The sequence below is a fragment of the Nanorana parkeri genome, unplaced genomic scaffold (assembly GCF_000935625.1).
Source record: "Nanorana parkeri isolate BGI_ZX_2015 unplaced genomic scaffold, ASM93562v1 scaffold2623, whole genome shotgun sequence".
Classification (NCBI taxonomy): domain Eukaryota; kingdom Metazoa; phylum Chordata; class Amphibia; order Anura; family Dicroglossidae; genus Nanorana; species Nanorana parkeri.
Window position 1 is genome coordinate 16,466 of NW_017308891.1, and position 22,104 is coordinate 38,569.

General features: G+C 44.0%; 1 protein-coding gene across 1 annotated transcript in view; it reads left to right on the forward strand.

Moving 5' to 3' along the window:
• EXOC3 (exocyst complex component 3) overlaps positions 1 to 22,104 on the forward strand; it is a 77,840-nt gene that overhangs the window by 6,481 nt on the left and 49,255 nt on the right. Inside the window, exons 2-5 of the mRNA XM_018573931.1 lie at positions 8,719 to 8,869; positions 12,935 to 13,154; positions 18,179 to 18,860; positions 19,168 to 19,285. Coding sequence (XP_018429433.1) covers positions 8,720 to 8,869; positions 12,935 to 13,154; positions 18,179 to 18,860; positions 19,168 to 19,285 — 1,170 coding nt within the window. The 5' untranslated portion in view covers position 8,719. The remainder of the gene's footprint in view (positions 1 to 8,718; positions 8,870 to 12,934; positions 13,155 to 18,178; positions 18,861 to 19,167; positions 19,286 to 22,104) is intronic.

Here is a 22,104-nt window from a genome sequence, read left to right on the forward strand (position 1 = left end):
TCAGCTATCCTGAATGCTGCATTTCATACTGAACACCCTCTGGGTGTTCTCTGATTGGACGAGGGCTGGTGCATCACAGCACTGCCCCTCGTCCAATCGGAGACTGCCTAGGCGTCCTCTAAATGTCTGCTATACTCAGACTCTGGGGGGAATTTATCAAAACTGGAGCTGACAGAACTCGGAGCAGTTGCCCATGGCAACCAATCAACATTCACCTTTGATTTTCAAACCTTAACTGAACAAACTGAAGAGAGAAGCTGATTGGTTGCCATAGGCAACTGCTCCAGATTCTTCTGCTCCGATTTTGATAAATTCCCCCCTATGTGTTTTATCAGTACAGAGAAGTCGATCAGCTGTAGTAGGAACCCAGAAGATGCTGTAATACACTGCAGTAGCTACGGCTACAACAGTTTATTACAGAATCCCCATTGCTCTGCCAGGGATCGGTGTGTGTGTGTTCTTACATTGTGCTAAGCTGGACCAATGTACGTATATTTATGTTTTTAACCCTTTCGCTGCCAAGCCCTCCGGAACATTTTTCAAATCAGCTGGCCAAGCCCTTTTTGAATTTTCTGCAATTTTTTCCTATTGGTTTGATTTTCATTCTACTTTAATTTCTTATTGTGGGCCCGCACAGCACTTTATTGCGCTCTGGTGTTGGCCCTTCCCATTGTCTTTTACTAAACTACTTAAAGCGTATTTAAACCCAAAAGCAAACATTTTATATATTGCAGCTTACCAATTTATAGATGTGGTGACTGCATTAGTTTTTATTTTTTAGGATTTTTTCCCCCCAATTCTTCTTCCTGTGCTAGGAGTAAGAGGGGATCTGCCCACTTACAAACAGAAAACACATCATCCACAAATAAAATAAAAGGGACTGCCCCTTCCCTTCCACCTCAGCTGTTGTGATTCCTCCAGCCTAACAGGGCCATTGAAACTGTTCATTTTCCAAAAGCCAACAAACTTTCCCCAGTCATCTTCTAGGACAGCCAATGAGATAAGGCTCCGCCTGCCTGCAACAGGAAACGCATCAACCACATTAAATAAAAAGACTCCTCCTTCAGTTTTTTTGTGTTTCCTCCAGCTACACAGTGACATTGTAATGTTTGTTATTTTCAGGGCTCAAGTTTATTGGCCTTAGGGCTGAGCCTAACCCTGTTATGCGCTGGGACCTGCTCCAGGTATTGCCTGCTGCAGCGCATGCAGGGATTCCCCCATCCGATTCTTGGCCATCCAAGACCCCATCCGATTCTTGGCCAAGGTTCCCCTCCATTTATTCAGGGAAGGCAACCATCCTCCTACACGCGAGTGGCGCCAGATGGTGACACCCCCCCTGGTGTGCAGCAATGGCAAAGTGTTTCACCTGATCGGTGTGCTGGATGCCCTTTTGGAAAAGGGACAACATGGTGATGGGGTACTTGGAGGCTGGAGGAAAGTCCAGTGGTCCCAGGTACCTCGGCAGTGCATGTCCTGGCACTTACCAGAGAGATGGTAGGGGAAGCAATGGCAGCCCTCGGCAGCGTGGGGGTGATGCCTCGCGCGGAAGGGCTGCGGCGTCTCTAGGCCTCTTGCTAGCGCTGCGTGGGGCTGCATGCCTTCTGCGGGTTCTGGCTGAGGCCGGGAGTGTGGCGGGTGACATCACATTGAGGCGCCGTCGCCGCCTACAGTGCGTGACGCGGTTCTGGTGTGCCGCTCCGGGCCGGAACGCCAGCCTCGCGCATAAAGGGGCTGAGGCAAAAAGGCTTGCTCACAGACAGGGCACAGCAGACGCCGCTCGGCCACCACTACTACAGCTGTACACCTTCTGTAACCGACCGGTGACCACATACGGCCGGTGGGGACGTCAGGAGTGGGCCGATAGCGTGGTCGGCTGTGAGCTAGAAAATGCCCACGGATGCCGGACCGGGTGCTGCTTCTCCAGATCTGGGAGAGCATGGCGCTGGCGCTAAGGTAGGAGAGTTTTCTTATGGGGATTCTCCTCTACCTTTACCCTGCTTGTATTGGGGGCCTGCTTTACAGGACAAGTTGGGTGGTATTTTATGAACATTGCTTGCATGTTGGGAAGAGCACGGGCTGATGGCATCCCTCTTGTCTCACACAGGTTAAAGTCACAGAGGATAAGCCCCTTGCTGAAGCTGGCTGCTCTCGCCCAAAAGGGAAGAAGTGTGCCTCTTGCAATGTCAAAATGTCAACTTCATGGTCCCCTTATGCAAAGATTGTTTAGAGGAAGTAGTTGCCAAGGAGTCAGCGGGAATGTTCAAAGGGCTGTTAGATTCTATGAGAGATGAAATGGTTACTACTTTTCAATCTTTCAGGTCTGCATTACAGAACCCAGTGAGTACACCAGTGGATACTGGTTTACCCGGAACATCGGGGAAAGGTAGTTCGATGGGCTACGCGGAAAGGTGCGTGAGCAAGCAAGCACCCAGTGAATCCTCGGGCTCTCAGGGAGAGTCAGAGGATCAGGATGAGTCAGAAGGGGAGTTACATAGCAGTAGAGCTACGAAATTCCTTTTCCCTTCGTTTGAGACAGGTGAGCTGTTGAAAGCCATAGGGGATACTTTGGGTATTAAAGAAGTGTCAGCTGAGCTGTTCATGATAAACTTTACAAAGGACTTCAGACTAAGAAGGGGCGTACCTTCCCGGTCCACAAATCACTCTCGGACATGATCCAGGAGGAGTGGAAGCAGCCAGAGAAAATAATGTTTTTTTCGGCTGGACACAAGCGCAGGTTCCCCTTTGCGGAGGAGGATTCAGGCCTGTGGGATAAATGCCCAAAGATAGATGCCTCCTTGTCAAAAGTCTCTAAAAAAACTGATTTATCCTTTGAGGATATGGGGGCTTTAAAGGACCAGATGGATAGGAAAGCGGAAGCTTTGCTCAGGAAGGGATGGGAATCGGCAAGTGCTGGATTTAAACCTGGGCTGGCCATTACTTGCGTGGCCAGGACTTTAGGTGTGTGGCTGAATCAGCTACAAGTCCACCTGGAGTCTGGTACTGATCGTGATCAGTTGCTAGGTTCCCTCCCCGTGCTGAGCAAAGCAGCCGCTTACATTGCGGCTACCAAAGTATTGGCAGAGACTCTGGCTCCCCTAAGAGCACGGGGGGTAGGGGTCATTCCATACTTGGGGCGAAAAACAAAAGGTCGTCCATCAGAGATGTTGCTCCGACAAAAGCTGGAGCTAGCGATACATCACTTGGAGAGTCTGGGTTGGTTGGTGAACAGAGAGAAGTCGCAACTGGTCCCTGCACAGACGGTAAGGTTTTTGGGTTACTGGATCAATACCCAGGAAATGACCATTACATTACCAGGGGAAAAGGTGTCTTTGCTGGTAGAGGAGACACTGAGACTGAAGTTGCAGTGCGAAGTATCAGTCAGGTCAGTAATGAGAGTGGTGGGACTTATCACGTCCGCCATCCCAGCAGTTACCTGGGCGCAATTCCATTCAAGGACATTACAGAATTGGCTTTTGAGGATCTGGGGAAGTCGGCTAGAAGACCTAGACAAAGTAGTCCACATCACTGAGGAAATCAAGCATTCCCTGCTGTGGTGGATGGACTGTTGGAACCTCTCAGTAGTCAGGCTATGGTGCCAGCCAACACTGCTAGTAGTCACGACAGATGCCAGTGCCTGGGGTTGGGGAGCCCACTGCCTGAAGCACATTTGGCAGGATACCTGGGAGCACGCGGGCCGTATCAAGTCATCAAACTGGAGGGAGCTAAGGGCGATAGGGCTGGCTCTCTGCCAGTTTCAGGATACTTTAGCAGGACACCATGTAGCGGTGGCCTCAGACAATGCCGCAGCAGTGGCTTATGTAAACAAGCAGCGGGGCACGCGGTCGCACGGCCTAATGGCGTTGGCGATGGAAATTCTGTCATGGGAAGAACGCAACCTCCTCTCCTTGACGGCAAGGCATATCAAAGGCAGCCTGAACGAGCTGGCAGACTCACTCAGCAGGACGGAGCTTCACAAGTCAGAATGGGCTCTGAACACGAGAACGTTTGCCTGGATCACCAGCTTGTGGGGCTGTCCAGAGGTAGACCTCTTCGCAGTGGCCAACAACAGGCAGGTGGAACAATTTTTTTCCCTCTCCAGGAACGACGGGGCTCTAGGGGTAGACGCTTTGGTGCACCCCTGGAGGTTCCATTTAGGTTACGCATTTCCTCCGCTGCAGTTAATTCCGAATGTGCTTCGGAAACTCAGGGGAGAACGGATGTCCTTGATTCTAATAGCGCCATATTGGCAGAAGAGGCCGTGGTTCACGACACTCCTAAAGCTGTGCGTGGAGGGGCCTCTGCTTCTTCCGCCAACGGCAGACTTGCTAATACAGGGCACGGTGAAACACCCGCAAGTACAGGCTTTAAATTAGCTGCATGGCTTCTGAGAGGGAGGTGCTGATTAACAAGGGGTTATCCGCAAAAGTAGTGGCTACACTGATGCACAGTAGGAAGCCGGTAACGTCTGCGATTTTACCTGAAGGTGTGGAGAGTTTTTTTTCCAGCTGGTACAGCAGCCAAGGTAGACCAACGGTCGACACCGTACCGTTGGTGTTAGATTTCCTACAGGGTGGCCTGGACAAAGAGCTTTCCTGTAGTACTCTGAAGGTGCAGGTTTCGGCTCTGTCTCATTTTCTGGACATTAGACTGGCGGAAGAACCGCTCATAAAAAGATTTTTGCGACCTGTAGTTAGAATGAAACCCCCAAAGGGTAAGGTCGTGCCAAATTGGGATCTCTCGGTGGTGTTACAAGGGTTTCTCAGGCAGCCTTTCGAGCCCCTGGGGGGTGTTTGATACAGAATCTGACGATAAAGACAGCCCTCTTGGTAGCATTAGTTTCTGCTCAGAGAGTGATCCAGATTCAAGCATTCTCCATTGCGGATCCGTACTGCACGATCCTGGTGGATAAAATTATTTTGCAGCCTAACCCGGCTTTTTTGCCGAAGGTGGTGTCCACTTTCCACAGGACTCAGGAAGTGGTCATCCCTTCGTTTGCGACTAACCCTGCCTCTGCTAGGGAAAAGGAATGGCAAGGTATTGACGTACGAAGGTGCGTCTTGGAGTACCTTAGAGTCACGAAACCTTGGAGACAGTCGACCCAACTCTTTGTAGTATTTGGAGGTCCCACTAGAGGGAACAGGGCCACTAAAAGCACAATAGCTAGGTGGATTTAAAATGGCCATAACTGAGATTTACAGAGCACAGGGCTTGGTTTTACCGGGTCCACTCACTGCACACTCGACTAGAGCATGGGCTACTTCATGGGCAGAGCGAGCAGGGGCTACTCCAGACCAGATCTGCAGAGCAGCTACTTGGTCCAATTTCCAGACATTCGTCAGGCATTACAGGCTGGACCTTATGACTCAACAAAACCAGGCATTTGGCAGGAAGGTCCTGCAAGCTGTGGTCCCACCCTAAGAGGTAAGATTTGTCCTCACTGATCCTCTCATTGGCTGTCCTGAAAGATGACTGGGGAAAACATGAGTTGATTACCTGATAACTCTGTTTCCAGGAATCTTCCAAGACAGCAGATTCCCGCCCTTGGTTGGTATCTAGGGGACATCCGTAGTTGGATGACTGAGGGGATACTTTAGTGCATTGGTAGCCTTCGGTCCTAGAGGCTACTAAATTGGGATAGAAGGAGGAGTCTTTTTATTTAATGTGGTTGATGTGTTTCCTGTTGCAGGCAGGCGGAGCCTTATCTCATTGGCTGTCCTGGAAGATTCCTGGAAACAGAGTTATCAGGTAATCAACTCATGTTTTGTGCTAGTTGCAGGGGCCTCCCAGTTTATGCTACCCCATGATTTTGAGCAGTCATGAACCTGGAGTTTCTCAGGAGTGTTCCAGCAGACTTCCTCTGATCAGCAGTGCTAAACCATGCAGCCTGATTCCGCCATGTCAGCTGCTACAGATTGAGCAGAGGGTGTCCTCATTTTGGGTGTTGGCTGCTTGGGTGCTGCAGTGCCTCTTACAAATGCAGGATCTGTATGCACTATGCACTTTTGTTTGCCATTGGTGTGGCAGAATGGAGGCAGGGACTTCAGCACAAGCAACTCTCAGGGCTCGTTCACACCAGATGCAGTGTGTTCCGGACGGATCGCATTGCATTGCAGCCGGCTCACTGTTGTGGGGCAGGAGGGGGCATTGCAGTGAATGGCACCGTAGTCACTCCCTCCAGCCGCAATGGGATCGCAAGGCACATTATGCCTTCATTCGGAAGTTCCGATTTTTGCTCTCCATTTCCAGAAGCAGAATCCCCTCTTAGGGAATTTACCTCACGGGACCTCTCTATGGTTCTGTTCAACGTTACCTGGAAATCATTTGGCCTTGGAGAAAGTCCAAGGATCATTTGTGTCCTGTTTTCAAGTCCTAGGAAACGCTGATTACTATAGCCAGGTGCATTAGACAAGCTACAGCTTTGTCTCATCAATCTCTTCACTTGAATGAGATCTCAGGGAAAGGGATTTCCTCCCTGCAGATGATATGCATGGTCACATGTCCTAGTCACATGTGCAAGAGTTCCAGAAAGTAAAGGGAGATCTAGTAACCTGTCCTTAGTTAACATCAGTGGCGTAACCAGAGTTATGGGCACCCGGGGCAGAACAATGTTTGTTGTTACGCCACTGGTTAACATGGCCACTGTCAGAAGACTGGGAAAGAAAAAAAAAAGTATGCAAAGAATACAAAGCCTGCAATTATCTATACGTGTTTGTAGATTGTCATTACTAAGGGCTTGTTCACACCAAGTGCGGAGCAGTTGCGGAGCAGTTGCGGAGCAGAGGAGTTACAGAACGCATCAACAATGCATCCAATGTATTCTAATGGTATTTTGGGCTCTAGTTCACACCACAGCATTCAGTTCCAGAGCATGTGGAAAAACTGCAGCATGCCCTATTTATTTATTTTTTTTCTGCTCTGGAATTCCCCAAACGCCCTGGAACGCACTAAAGACCTATTTTAGGCAAAAAAGTGGCAAAAATGTGTCAAGATGCACTGCATATACAGAAATTCATGCAGCTCTGGTCCAAATTTGGTGTGAACAAGCCCTAAACATTTCTAAAGCTGTGTATGTTGTTAATTTTAAGATATGGGTAAAGTTCCTCCTTTAAGAATTGGTAAGCTGCAATATATAACATTTTTGTTTTTGGGTTTAGATATACTTTAACCTCTCCCACTATCTTCTTATCCAGCATAGTGACTAATTGACTTGTAGTCCAAAATAAAAAAAACAGGGAGGGCTAAATAGTCTGAGGCAGAGAGCTCAGAACACTGTACAGCTCTGAATTTCTACAGGTATTTGTTTGCACTAATGAAACGGATGTAGCAAAATACTTTCAATTGTTTAACAGACCAAAAGAAAACAAATAAGTGAAGTTTATCATTAGAGCTTACATACACTTTAATGATGCAGATCCCAAAAGGAAACAAATAAGTAAAGTTTATTATTAGAGTTTACATACACTTTAAAGGAGAACTATGGGGTCAGTGTTTTTCCCCATAGTTCTCCTTAGGGTAACGGGAGGACACAAACTAGCGTCCTCCCGTTACCCTAAGCTCAGTATACCGTGAGCTACAGCTCGCGGTATACTGAGACGCCGCAGCCGGAGCGGATCCCGACATAGATGACGTGATCCGCCCAGCTGCGTGAGTGACAGCTGGCTCTGCCTATCTAGAGGCAGAGCCAGCTGTACCCCTACCCTGTCCGTTCCGCCAGTCAGCGCTGGCAGATCGGAGCGGGGAGAGGGGAATCCAGCCCCTCCCCCTGTCACGGCAGAGAGCCGTGACAGGATTGAGAGGTGAGCGAACTCGGTATGTGTTCGCTCACCTCCCGATCTACTGAGCCGACCTGTGACAGTCTCATTGTCACAGGTCGGCTAGAACTATGAGGTGAGTGAAAAGCACTCACCTCATAGTTTTCCTTTTAATGATGCAGATCCCTTTATTCGATAACTTCTATAGTGAGCAGACAATTTTTAATTAAAATCTCAAGTACAGGCCTTCCCTGTTTACCACTGTTACAGAACTCCTGTCCCCTATGTTGTGAAAAAATCTAAAGACTGGCACATTGTAAAGAGAATTTGTCACTTTGCTCCTTGAGGGCGAAGGTAAAGGTTTTCTTGATAGGTCACCCCCTCACTCTGCGATCATTTTCTTTGTGATCTCTCGCTGCCCTTTTCACCCTCAGTCTAATCCCTGTGTAAGCTCTGTGACAGTCTACTTTGGAGCTTACGCAGGGTAATACCTTTTGGGTACTGGGACACACTGGATATTTCCGAGGGCTTTGAAAGACAAACAAAGTGGCGGGGAATCATGGCTAGGGTAAATATTAACAGGGTTAGTGTTATTAATGTCTAGTTCTAAATGTGATGAGCCCACATCATCTTCCGCCTTTGTTGAATAACGCTGGGTGTCATTAGACCCTCTTTCTGTGATCACAGGGTGTTGTGGTTGCGCTTCTTCTGGGGACAGGTTGATGGCACTCTGCACTCATAGAAAGGGGGTCGAATGACACTCAGCATTATTCAGCTCTGAAGAGGTCCAGTGATGGATCGCAGATTGGGGAATATGCTGTAGACGGTGTCAAACAGGATGTGACTATAGCAGTATTTTTAAAAATGTATGGCTGGAAATTTAAAAAAAAATCATAATTTTGCCATTTTCCTGAATGAGCAAAGTGAAAAATTCTCTTTTTGAAATTTTGTCTCAATGTTGTTACAGGATGAGAATGGAGGAGCCAGACAAGGAAGCAATGGCCACTGCAGTTCAGCGTGTAGCAGGAATGCTGCAGAGGCCAGATCAACTGGATAAAGTAGAGCAATATCGCAGGAGGGAGGCCAGAAAGAAAGCATCTGTGGAGGCCAGACTGAAAGTAAGATTTCCTGATGGAGTCCTATTTCTAACTCTCTTTGCATATACTCTTTGTATACCATCACTTCTAAGGCCACTTCTTGAATATTGGGTATAGTTTTGAGCAATACCCTGTATAATGGACATTCAATTTAGAGGATGATTTAAATATGGGGCAGTAAAATCAGTTGAGAATTGAGGGAATTAATCAAGGGAATTTCACTTCTAATGAAAGTTAAGAAAAACTGAACTTGTTTTATTTTAAACCGATTTTGCAGGTGATTTTATTGACATGTATGTTTATATCCAATATTTATCCTATCTGTTGTATATCCATATATTAAGTGTAAAAATGGAGCAAATTAACTTTGCATTACACAAATAGCATTATGTAGTAGGGTTGTAACCTTGGCCATTACAGATTAGGTGGCATTTTATGTGCCACTAGGGAAGTCGGAAACTGAGAAGGATTTGGGGGTCATTATAGACCGGAGATTGAAGAACAGCTCGCAGTGCCAGACTGCTGTAAACAAACCAAGCAGAGTCGTTCATTAAGAAGGGAATGTATTGCAGGAACAAGTCTATAATTTTGCCACTTTACAGATCACTGGTTCAGCCACATCTGGAGTATGCGGTCCAGTTTTGGTCACCAATACTCAGAAAGGATGTCCTTGATCTGAAAAAAGTCCAGCGCAGGGCAACCAAACTCATTAAGGGGTTCGAAGACCTGAACTATGAAACAAGGTTGTTAAAATGAAATATGTTCTCGTTGGAGGTTAGGAGATTAAGGGGGGACATGCTTTTCTTGTATAAACTGTTCAACGGCAACATTATTAACAAACTGTTTACGGTTAGCCCTGTAACAAAGACCAGAGTGCACCACCACAAATTGGTAGAAAAAAAATATCTGCACAAGGGGTTCTTCACAGCTAGAGCGGTTAGGGTCTGGAACTCTCTGCCAGGAAGTGATTTTAGCTAAGAGTGTGGAATCATTCAAGAAACTCCTGGACTAGTTCCTTGGAGACCATAACATAAAGGGGTACAAGTACTCTTAAGAGCAAAATCACACTGGACTCGTATACACGCACACACCTGCTCAAACATAAATGCATACACGCAATAGGTTGGACTTGATGGACTTATGTCTTTATTCAACCTCAAATACTATATAACTATGTAACAAAGTAGTTTAGGACATCCCATGAGAAAGTGCCACATATTGCTGCAATTTTGTTAATGAGATGTTCATTACTAAGGCTTACATACTCTTTAATAAAGTTTTGGATGCAGTGAAAAGGTTAACAAAAGCTGTACATTTTTATATCCAACAGCCAGTTAATGTTAATGTTTTCCCTAGGTAGATGGACGTCTTTTGTACAGCCCTGCTGTGTTAAAGACTAACCTAATTTTTTAGAACACTTTTTTTTATTCTCTAATCTGGTCTTTAATCAAGACTGTTTTCCGCTGCAACATCGTTTTTGTGAACTGGTTCCCAAAACTGAACTGCATATTTCAGATGAGGTCTTACTAATGCTTTGTACAGGGGCAGGATTATGTTGATTATGTCTCTCTGTCTGGAGTCTATACCCTTTTTATTACAACAGAGTGTTTGGCTTGCTTTAGAAACTGCAGGTTGACATTGCTTGCTTTAATTTAGTCTGATACCCAGACCCTTCTCTATCATTGACGCCCCCAACTGTACCCCCCCTGGAGTGTATGACGCATGTAAATTTCTAGTACCAAGTGCATAACTTTACATTTATCAACATTAAACATAATTTGCCAAATAGACGCCCAAACACTGCATCATCAAATATGCTTCTGCTGGCAAAAGCACCCATTTTCCTCGGCAGTGTATTCTTTAAGCTTCTCCCTCTCTGACTGTTACACAATGTCCCTTTTTATTTTTGTTCTTCATGGGCCTCCTTGTTGAGCTTGACTCCCTTTCCATCAGCAACATCCGGCACTGAATCTGCCGAATTCTCAAACAAGCCTTCCTCTGCATGAAGATGTACCCCCACTTTGCAGAGTGGCAGGATTTTTGTTGACCTTTGTGGATACACGGACAGATTGCATCTCAGATGCTTGGGTGTAAGAGGGGGTATATCAGGGCTACAAATTGAATTTTCGCTCTCTGCCTCTGCTCTTTTTCTCACCTCTAACCTTCCTGTGTGTCACCGCACAGATTAATGGATGGCCATTAAGGCTTCTCGGGTCTTCTGGATGAAGGTATCATTGCTCTTGTTCCTATACCAAAATTGTTTTATGGGTTTTACTCCAAACTGTTCGCGGTTTCCAAACCCAAAGGGTCCATTGGGTTCAATATCTTCATTGGGAACCATCAAGGTTCTCAATAACTTCATTTGGGTCAGTAAATTCTGAATGGAATAGACAAAATCTGTAATTGCCTTCCTTAAAGTGACATTAAACTCCTTTCTTTTTTTATAGTGATTTTTAGTTTTTAGACGTATGTTTCTTGTGGGATAAGGTAAACACCATGTAAGCTTTACTCTGTTTAATCAGTTTAATGTTCTATTAAAATGTTGGTACCTCTAGATTGGAAACCACACTTGGTGATGCACCATAATAGTGTTGTGTGGCTTTTACATACATTTTTAAATATATGCAGCTGATATTTTCATTGTAAATTTAGAATGTTTTTAACTTATTTCCCACTTGCTAAACAGCACAATTGAGTGCTGGCATTTATAGTTGAAAACCAACCTTTAGTATTATTGATTTACTGATATCGATTTTTCGGTATCGAGTATAAGTACCGATATTTTTTTATCAGTACTCGCTGATACTGAGTAACGATACCGGCATCCCGAGGTAGTGTGGGCCCAGCTTCCCGGCTTCCTGATTGCCTAGGAAGCCGGTGTTCTGTCGACAGAACACCGGCTTCATGCCCCTGATGACACTGCGAGGCAGCCTTGCTTCCTGACCAATGAGGAAGCCGGGCGGCGGGTCATGACCTGCTGCCTTGCTTCTTATTGGTCAGGAAGCCAGGCAGCCTCACTGTTGCTGGGCAGCATGAGACCAGCTTCCTAGCCAATCAGGAAGCCGGGAGGTGGGTCATGACCCGCCGCCTGGCTTCCTGATTGGCCAGGAAGCCAGCTCTATGCTCCCTCTGACTGTCGGTTCCGGTATCGGGGTAAGTATCTGAGCACTTGGACGAGTACAAATGCTCTGTATCGGCACCAATATCGGTAACGGTGCATCCCTATTTAGTATCGTCATTTAATTATTGTCAATCCAGTGCAGTATGCCATGTAAAATACCTACATTTCTCCACCATTTCAGCAATATTCACTATAGTCTTGTCCAGCGATGCACAGCCTTTCCTTGGAAAATGTCCATGCCCGGTCCTCTTACTATGCTGCAGCCCCATTTATTCTTATGGATGAACCATGCTCTGTTGGGTGGCTGGAGGCCACTATGTGTACAATTCAATCATAGGAATGAATGAGGCCATGATCTGCATGCGCAGGAAGAGCAGGACCCAGGAGGAATATTTTCTATGCGAAGGCTGTGCAGGCCACTTAGTAAATATATCACTGGAATCGGGAAGAATGCAAGTATTTTTTAGGGATAGCTGGACTCAGACTGCTGTCTGCTTTTCCAAAATGGAGGTTTTCTCTCAATTCATGCCCATGTCATGTTCATATAGTAAAGAATCTGAAGAAGAATCTGGCAGTTTTAACCCTTCCTCACTCTATCTAAACGTTACAATATTGTGGCCAAAGTTTGGCTTTAATATATATTGGCTTGGAATTAGCAGACTCATTTATCTGGGAATATTTTGTGAAAGACTACAACTTTCCTAAATGGTTAACGAGATATGAAAAAGGAAAAAAGACAACTGTTTTGTTTGACTATTTTCCTAAATGTAATTATGAGTTTACATAGCGTTGAGCCCTGTAAAATGGGTTCTTGTGCTGTCTCCATGTTATTGTTTGCAATGCTCTTTGTAGTCCGTTACCAAAACAGACTGAACATAGCTGATTACATTTTCCAAATAATGTACTTTATGTAGTAAACTTTGCCTAATAATATAAAAATGTTTCACTGTACTAATTTCTTTCAGGCAGCTATTCAGTCACAACTTGATGGTGTGAGAACAGGGTTAAACCAACTTCACAATGCACTGAATGACGTTAAAGACATACAGCAGTCCTTGGGGAATGTTAGCAAAGATTGGAGGCAAAGCATTAATACCATCGAAAGCTTGAAGGATGTGAAAGATGCTGTGGTTCAGCATAGTCAGCTGGCAGCAGCAGTTGAGAATCTTAAGAACATTTTCTCAGGTAATAAATCATAGGTGTCCCTGCATTTTCTTTTACTGCACTGTTTTGTGAGAAAAAACAAACCTTTTAAATTGGTGCGTCTTTTTTTGTGTAATTTACCCAACCTTCTTTCCCAATACCAAATTCATACAGAAAACCTAAACACAAATCAGATACAACCTGCCTCTATGAACATGAAGAATATTTTACAGTGTGCTTGGTGACTATCTACTGAGAAAAAGGGGAGGAGAGATAATTACATATGCTCTTTCAATATAAAAAATGCAGTTTAATTTGATGTATTTGACAATGAAACAGATGCTTTGAGTGCATTCATGTAGACAGAAAGTAGCTACAGATCAGCAGTGCTGATATCCAAAATATGATGTAAAAAAAAAAAAGCATGGCAATTGTTTGACTATCTGTCTTTATCAGGCTAAATGTCATTCAGATTGGGTTTACTGTTGCTTCAATAAGAAACAATGAAGTGAAAATATTTCTTATTAATTAATCACTGTAATAATGAGTGACAGGGGAAGGTTTTCATCTGGTTCACTTTCACACAACAGTGTGAAGGCATGTAGGAGTAGTGGAGTGCTGTTTGGGAAATAGCCGTTCATTAGCATCCTGCTGCACCTTACTGTTACATTGCTGAGGAACTGCAGCTCCTAACCAGTGAACCACTATTCCCCATATACTGCATTTGTGGTCTTTATAGTAATAAACCATGTCACACGCGTCAGATTCTCACCCTCATTCCGTCCAAAATTACAAATATGAAGGGCCTGCACTATTCCAAAATGTCCCCATTCATAAATGGCACACTTGCTAGCATTACTTTATATTTTATTTTGTTTTTATATATAACTAGCAAAAGTGTGCATGTTCATTGAATGGGATACTTGTAGACAGGGGTGGCAAGTGCTGAACTGTGTGTTGTATAAATGGCCAGTGAGGAAGTTTGCTTCAGTGCAGTCGCAGCGAGTGAGGAAGTGCGTAAGTGCAGTGGCGGTGAGTGCCTAATCGCACGGTAAAGTGGTGATGGGGAGGGGGTGTTGAATCAGTAGTAGTGAGTGTTGGTGTCCTAAGTGTGCCCTGGTATAGTAATGGTAAATGCAGAAGTGACCCGCACAGGCCGGGGTCCCAGTAAAAGTGGAAGCAGGCTAGGTTGGCCTGGGTGGTCTTGCATTTTTTGATCATACATCACAGGACACAGGGATTTAATTCTGAAACCAATGGGTTTTGCAGCCACCTTCAGATGATTAAACATTGGCAAAACAAAGCTTTAAGTGCAGCCCTGTATAACCCCCCGCACTCCTATCCTAAACGTAAGGTTTTTGCTAGTGTCCTTAGGTGAAGGACACTTTCTTGCTGCTCTGAGAGAAACTCATCACTTCTCCCTGTGGCAATCTGTCTCAGGGTCCTCTTCTGCACCCTCAAGGGCACCATTCTCTACCCTGCTTTCTAGAGAGGTCTGTACTTTCCTAATGGCTGGATTTAAGGAGAGAATGTCTGGCCTATTGGAGTGCTCGGACTTCTTCTCCTTCCCCCTCAGAGTCCCCCTCTGTCCTTTCAATTTTGTGGACTCAGCCCAGGAAAAGGACATGCCTCCTGACATCTCTCCTTACCTCAAGGACAGCCACAGTGCACTCTAGTTTACAATTGGGGCTGCCTGCATTGGCCTTGCACATGGTCATTAGTCTGATTTCTTTAACCCCTTAGTGACAGGAGACGTACACTGTATGTCCCCGCCGCTAAGTGCCCAAATGACTGATCACGTACACTGTACATGATCAGCTATTTGGGGCTCTGTAATGCTGGGAGCCAATATTGAGGCATCAATTAATAAAACAGTTAAGCTTTTTCAGACACCCGATCCCTTGCAGGAATCGGGTGTCTGGCAGTGAGAGCAGAGAGGTATTTACAGCTCTTGCCATCACTCTGACAGTTGGTATAGACTGGGATTTGGAAATCCTGATGCATACCGGGTTTTTTTTTTCTCTCTAAAGTTTCAGCAATAGAATCATTTTAGCTACATGTTTTTTTTTGTTTTGCTGAAACAATGTTGCAGGCTTCTGATCGTTGGTGGAATGATCAGAAGCCTTTAGTGACATCTGATCCTGAAATGCTGCAGGATCGGCATCACAAAGGTTATTATTGGATGTTCTTGCGTTTGAAGCAGCCTAATAATAACCAAGCAGTAATAGTGAGATTCATTCTCAATGACTGCTTGATATATTTAAATAAAATAAAAATGTAAAACATTTTTTTAAAAATAGTGAAAAGTGTTAAAAAAAATAAATGAATTGTAAAAATATAACAAACATGATGTATTTAAATATATTTTTTATACTATCATTAATATAAAAATTAACCCCTTACAATGAAAATCTGCAGCTGAGCTGCAGATTTGTTTTTCACCCTAAGGGGTTATTTTTTAAAATTTTAACCTTTTCATGACAGTGATGTTCAAAGTATGTCGCTGTCACTAAAGTGTGACACTTGGTGACATTGTATGCAAGGTGACTACTATTAGCTTTTAGAGAAAAAAGATTAAAATGTTGGGTTTTAGGCTGAGAAGTATAGAAAATTTCTAAAATCCTAGGGATGTGAGGTTTTTCAAACTAAAGGACAAATAAATGAATGTAGTTTAATGCATTCTTTTTAGCTGTGCTATATTTCTAAAAAAAATACTTCAAATCAAAACTGGGGAAAAAGTGTTTTCTTTACAATTTTTCCTCATTTTTAATATTTGTCCCAAGTAATTAGGCATTAGGTACACATATGTGATATAAATATATAGCCCTATCTGTACTCTAAAAACAATCTATAATATGTGTGGTTGCACTTAGTAGGAAATATATAAATACTGTATCTGCTCTTAAGCGAGTACAGCTTTTTCCTGTGGCCTTATTGCATTGATAGCTTGGCATATACCCTCAGGCACATTTACAGGATGAGTTTCCTGTCTGTCAACATGCAACATTTCCTTTGGTTGAAATGCTGGTCTGCAGCGTTTCTGTGAAAAAAGCGCCTGGACGCATGCCCTTTTGCTGGCTTCCTAGCAAATCCATGGATACACATCAAGGAATTCACAGGAGGCAAGAGCACCTGTATTACCTTGGAAAATGCCTCCTGTAGCAAAATCTTCTGTTCCCTCCTTTAACCACTTCAAGACCAGGTGTTTAGACCCCCTTCCTGGCCAGGCCATTTTTACCCCTCGCGCGCGCGCGCGAGGGGGCGTGTCTGAGCGGACGTCTAAAGACGCCTGCTCAGATCTAGAGAGCTCCGGGCCGGCCGTTTTTTTACTACGGCCGGCCCGGAAGTGGTTAAGGAAGGTTGCTTTCATCCCTCCCAGGCCTGAGGTTCTAAGCCCAAGCCAGGCTCTCAGTTCCATCATAGGTCCTGGCCCTCCAAGCCTGAAGAATTCGGAAACAAGACTTCTTCACAATGAATGGGTACCCCCGCTTACATTAGCTGGTGGATCTACTGTCATCCTTGGGTCAGGGACATTCCCGATGCCTGGATCCAAAACCTCATAACCAAGAGTTACATACTGGAGTTTTGCTCCCTGCCTCTTCCTCGCTTCTTGCTGTTGAACTTGCAGAGATCTTCTAAAAAATGGACAGCTCTTTTTGCTGTCCCATATCATCTCCTTTCTCAGGTGGAATAGCCACAATTCTGAAGGCAAGAATACTTCAGGGGATTTACTCCTACTTGTTGACTGTTTTCAAAGTAGGGGAGGAGGGGGCTGCCTCCCCTTTTCTCTATCTGAAGACATGCAATACTACTATTTGTTGCCCTTCCATACGGCCTGTCCACTGCAGCTCACGTCTTCACCAAGGCACTGGCACCTTTTTTGGCTCTGCTTTGTTCTCCGGGGATTCCTATGGGTAGGTACTTGGAAAACCTACACCATTAGAGAGCAGTCAGTGCAAGCCTTATTGTCTAACATTCATCGGACAATACAAACCTTGCAGAGCTTTGGATGGATCCTGAATCTCCAGAAGTCAGTCCTGGAACCCTCTACTCGGTTGGAGTACATTAGCCTAGTCTTAGACACTGTGCTATCCAGGGTCTTCCTTCCTCCTGAAAAGATCCAACCTCTTTGCTCCCATGCTTGCACCTTGAGGTCTAGAGGTTGCCTGACCATTCTCTTCTGCATGAGGGTTTGGGGCTTGATGCTGGCCTCCTTTACAACCGTCCCTTCTAGTCAGTTTCACTCAAGGCTGTTATAGCTCAACATTCTGAATGCATGAGACAAACTGGTTCAGTGCCTGAACATCCCCATTTGCCTGTCCAGCAAGACCAGACATGCCCTGACATGGTGGATCTCCGACTCTAGAATTGGAAAAATCCTTCCTACCGTTGGTCTGGAAGGCGCTCACGATGCATGCTAGACTGTGAGACTGGGTAGATGTCCTGGAAAACCTTGCGGTTCAAAGGACCTGATTGTCTAAGGAATCTTGTCTCTCAATCAACACCCTGGAGCTCGGTGCTATTTGGTTACAGGGTCACCTGAACAGGATTCAGTGGGAGAACACTAAAACTGTGGCTTACATCAACCATCAGGGATGCACCAGAAGTGGTGCAATTTAAAGAGAAATTATTCAAATTCACCTGGGAAAGTGTAATTACACTTTAAAAATATGGAAAGAGACAACATAACACTGGCTGCTATATTCATATTACCATTTTTGATGAGCTGTATGCTAACATGGTCATTTTGCTGGAGCTTATATGTTGCTTTTCACATTCCAGATATCATTCTAACTTATTTGTACATGAGCAAATGTTTGATACATCTATTTGTCATCACAACATACAGCTGTATGACTTTGGTACACCCCTAAGTTTATATGGTCATCCCCATGTTTCTAAGGCCTACTAAAAACATACGTGCACTTAAATAAAACATACTGTCCAAATTAGTCATTCAAGAAACAGATACGCTTTACTAGTAAGTATTAACTTTTATCAGACTTGGTTCCCTTTTTTGTTTTTTTGTTTTAAAAAATGTTTTTTTTTGTCTTTTTTTAATATAGTGCCAGAAATTGTAAAAGAAACTCAAGATCTTATTGAACAAAGTGCACTGCTGGAAGCACATCGTAAATTAATGGACCTGGAATGTTCTAGGGATGGCCTCATGTATGAGCAATACCGTATGGATAGCAAAAACACCCACGACATGAATCTTATTCAAACTTATTTTGGAAATGTACAACATCTGTCTGATGAATTGGCCAAACAGTTGTGGATGGTTATACAGAGATCCATAACCACAGTTCGCAAGGATCCTACCTTACTTGTGTCAGTAGTTCGCATTATAGAGAGGGAAGAGAAGATAGATCGACGCATGATGGACAGAAGGAAACAAACTGGATTTATTCCACCAGGAAGACCCAAGAAGTGGAAACAGAAAATGTTTGAAGTTTTTGGAAAAACAATTGGAACAAGAATTGAGGGTACTCAGGCAGACACAAGAGAATCTGATAAAATGTGGTTGGTGCGTCATTTGGAAATTATCCGTCGCTATTTGTTGGACGATCTTATAATAGTCAAAAACTTGATGGTACAGTGCTTTCCTCCTTCATACAGCATATTTCCTAAAGTTTTGGAACTGTACCACAGTGCGTTGTCTTCTCGGATCCAGGAATTGGCTTCAGAAGATCTTGAAGCCAATGAAATTGTCAGCATCCTTACTTGGGTTTTGAACACCTACTGTAGGTAATGCTAAATATTTCAGCAGCAAATTGGATTAAGAATGGAAAATAATATGATTTAAAAAAGTAATAAACCTTTACACCCATATCCTTTGTATAATAGGCACAGTTTCCCATGTAGACCTTTTAATAGGCAAAGGCTATCTGGTTTCCCAGCACAGCTTCTGGCAACACCATATTACTGTAAATGTATTCAGCTTTTTGAAAGTAAGGCTATTAAAGTCCTCTTCCCTGTATCAAGAACCCCCCACCCAGAGGAATTAGCCACCATGTTTCTTATAGCTATCATAACGTATGCATTGTTCTTACAGTTCTGAAATGATGGGAAATATAGAGTTAATTCCTGAAGTAGATGTTGCGTTACTGAAGCCACTTCTTTCTGAAGAAATAGTGGACCAGCTTCTGCATAAGTACATGGCAACCCTTCAAGTAAGCAACATTTTTTACTTTTCTCAACAGGGTTTACAAATTCAACAACAATGATCCCTTAAACCCCTGTTCAAGGTCTTTGTTTTTATCTTTTTGTGGAGTCGATGGGTTTTATTGTCTGCTTTCCTTTTTGTTGAGGTTTCAGTGCATTTCTTCGTACAATTTGTTAGAACAGACAGTGTGCACATTTAGGTAGCACCTGATAATGAATTCTGCCACCACATTACAGACAGGGTTAATTATGGTAAACATAACTCTCAAGCTCCCTTTTTAACATAAAAAATATTAAAATCTATAATGGCGATTATGAGAGCAAATAGTTGTGTTTTATAGTAGCCATTTGTTAACAGTAGAACACAATCTGAAGTGGTCCTACATAGTTAAAGCATTTAGACAAAAGAAAGAAAAGGTGTGCATTCAGATTTCAGTGCCTACTGTTTGCAGAAGTGGCAAGTTTAAGTTTTTTTTTTGTATAGATCCACAAAGTGTCTTATTTCCCAGTGTTCATTGGAGTACTCTGATCTTTTAACATATGGTTAAAACTGCTACCTCCAGGAAGTTGGACACTATGCAAAACAAAAGGGCACTCAATCTAGTGGATGCACATGCAACAGATACCTATTACTGAGGCCCCCACCTCATCATCTCATTTGACCGAGAGGTGGCAGCCCTGGATGTCACTGCTACCCCTAACAGGCAGGAGAGCAGCCCGTCTAGTAGAAATAGTGAGGGTAATGCGGGAAGACAGACAGTTGGTTTTAGGGGATTCTATAATCAGGAGGACTTATCGAATAATTTGTTGCATGGATCGCCTCAACCCAGTGGTTTGCTGACTCCCTGCCAGGGTTCGGCATGTGGTGGAGCAGGAAGACAAATTAGTGGAAGGGTCTGGGCATGTCCTAGGTATTTTGATCCATATTTGGGCCAATGACTGACAGAATACATGGAAGATGGAGAATCCTTAAAAATCTACTAGGGGGAATTTTTTTGTTTTTTTGGGAAGGTTGGATGACCATCTAAATTAGGATTGAGGGAGGTCCTCAATTAGTCAGACCCTAATGGAGGTTGGAAAGGGGCATGCTCAGGGGGGGGGGTGGCTATGGCAGGGGATAAGGAGATTCCCATGCTACAAACAAGCATTGGCAATTACAGTACTATTCGTACAGCAAATACGAGTACAAAATCCAAGGATTAAACATGTCTGCCAAGCAAAATAGGAGAGTTAGAAGCTTTGGTGCATGAAGAGTGCTATGATTTAATTTGTATTGCTGAATCTTGGCTCTGTTCTTTACATAATTGGGCTGTTAATATACCTGGCTATGCTCTTTTGGAAAGACGGGGTAAAATGAAAAGGTGGTGGTCCCTGTCTCTATCTCTGTCTTTTAGTGAATGGGTGGGTGTACTCCTTACTCATTCACAAGGGGGGCGCAGGGCTTGTGTGGAAGAAGCCCTTGTTCTCATTGGCACGGGGGCCCTGGAAAAGCACCCTCCCAGTGCCGAGGAAATGTGGTCTGGTATGGCGGGAGGGCTCGCACGTCTCACTCCCCCACCCCCTTCCGGCTCTGCCAGTCCTGTGCTCGGATCAAGGGTGGGGTGGGGAATTTTAGGGGGGACCCCACACTTTTTTTTTCTTCCCATGTTTGGGGGTGGGATTTCTCCTTAAAATTCCTACTAGAGCTGCAACAATTATTCGATTAAGTCGATTAAAATCGACGATGGAAAATGTTGTCAACGTTTTCCATTGTCGATTCGTCGGCTAAAATTCAAATTTCCCGCTCACGCCACACCCACCGCACACGCTGAGGACTAGTCTTCTCCTACCGGTGAGCTTCCCGACTCACCGCTGCCCGCCGACAACCTTACTTTGAATGTCAACCACCGTCATTCAAAGTAAGTCACAACAAATCCCAGCAATAATACATTAAACACCATGTATAATGTATTATTGCTGGGATTTGTTGTTCCTCTATAGCTGCTTATGTTCTGCAGTGTGCCACTGTATAATACATTGGTATTCTGCATTGTATTGTATTCTGAATGGTACTCTATTGTATAATACAGCGGCACAATGCAGCATACCAGATATATATGTCAGCATACCAGATATGTATATCTGGTATGCTGCATTGTGCCGCTGTATTATACAATACAGGATATCATGCAGAATACAACACAATGCAGAATACCAATGTATTATACAGTGGCACACTGCAGAACATAAGCAGCTATAGAGGAACAACAAATCCCAGCAATAATATATTAAACACCTGGTATAATGTATTATTGCTGAGATTTGGTGTTCCTCTATAGCTGATAATGTTCTGCAGTGTGCCGCTGTATAATACATTGGTATTCTACATTGTGTTGTATTCTGCATGATATCCTGTATTGTATAATACAGCGGCACACTGCAGAACATAAGCAGCTATAGAGGAACAACAAATCCCAGCAATAATATATTAAACACCTGGTATAATGTATTATTGCTGGGATTTGTAGTCCTCTATAGCTGGTGCCATTCTGCATTGCGCTGTATAATCATTATACAGCGCAATGCAGAATGGCACCAGCTATAGAGGACTACAAATCCCAGCAATAGTACATTATAGTATAATGTACTATTGCTGCGATTTGCTGTATTCCTGCAGCCCTAATTCCTACCAGACCTTTAAGGACCTAGCATGACTTTTGGGGGAAACCCCACACATTTTCTTTCTTTTTTTAGATATAGGGGTCCCTCCCAACATTCCTACCAGACCTAAAGGGTCTGGCATTGTTTTTTGTTTTTGTTTTTTTCTTAACTTTTTTTTTATTTTTTT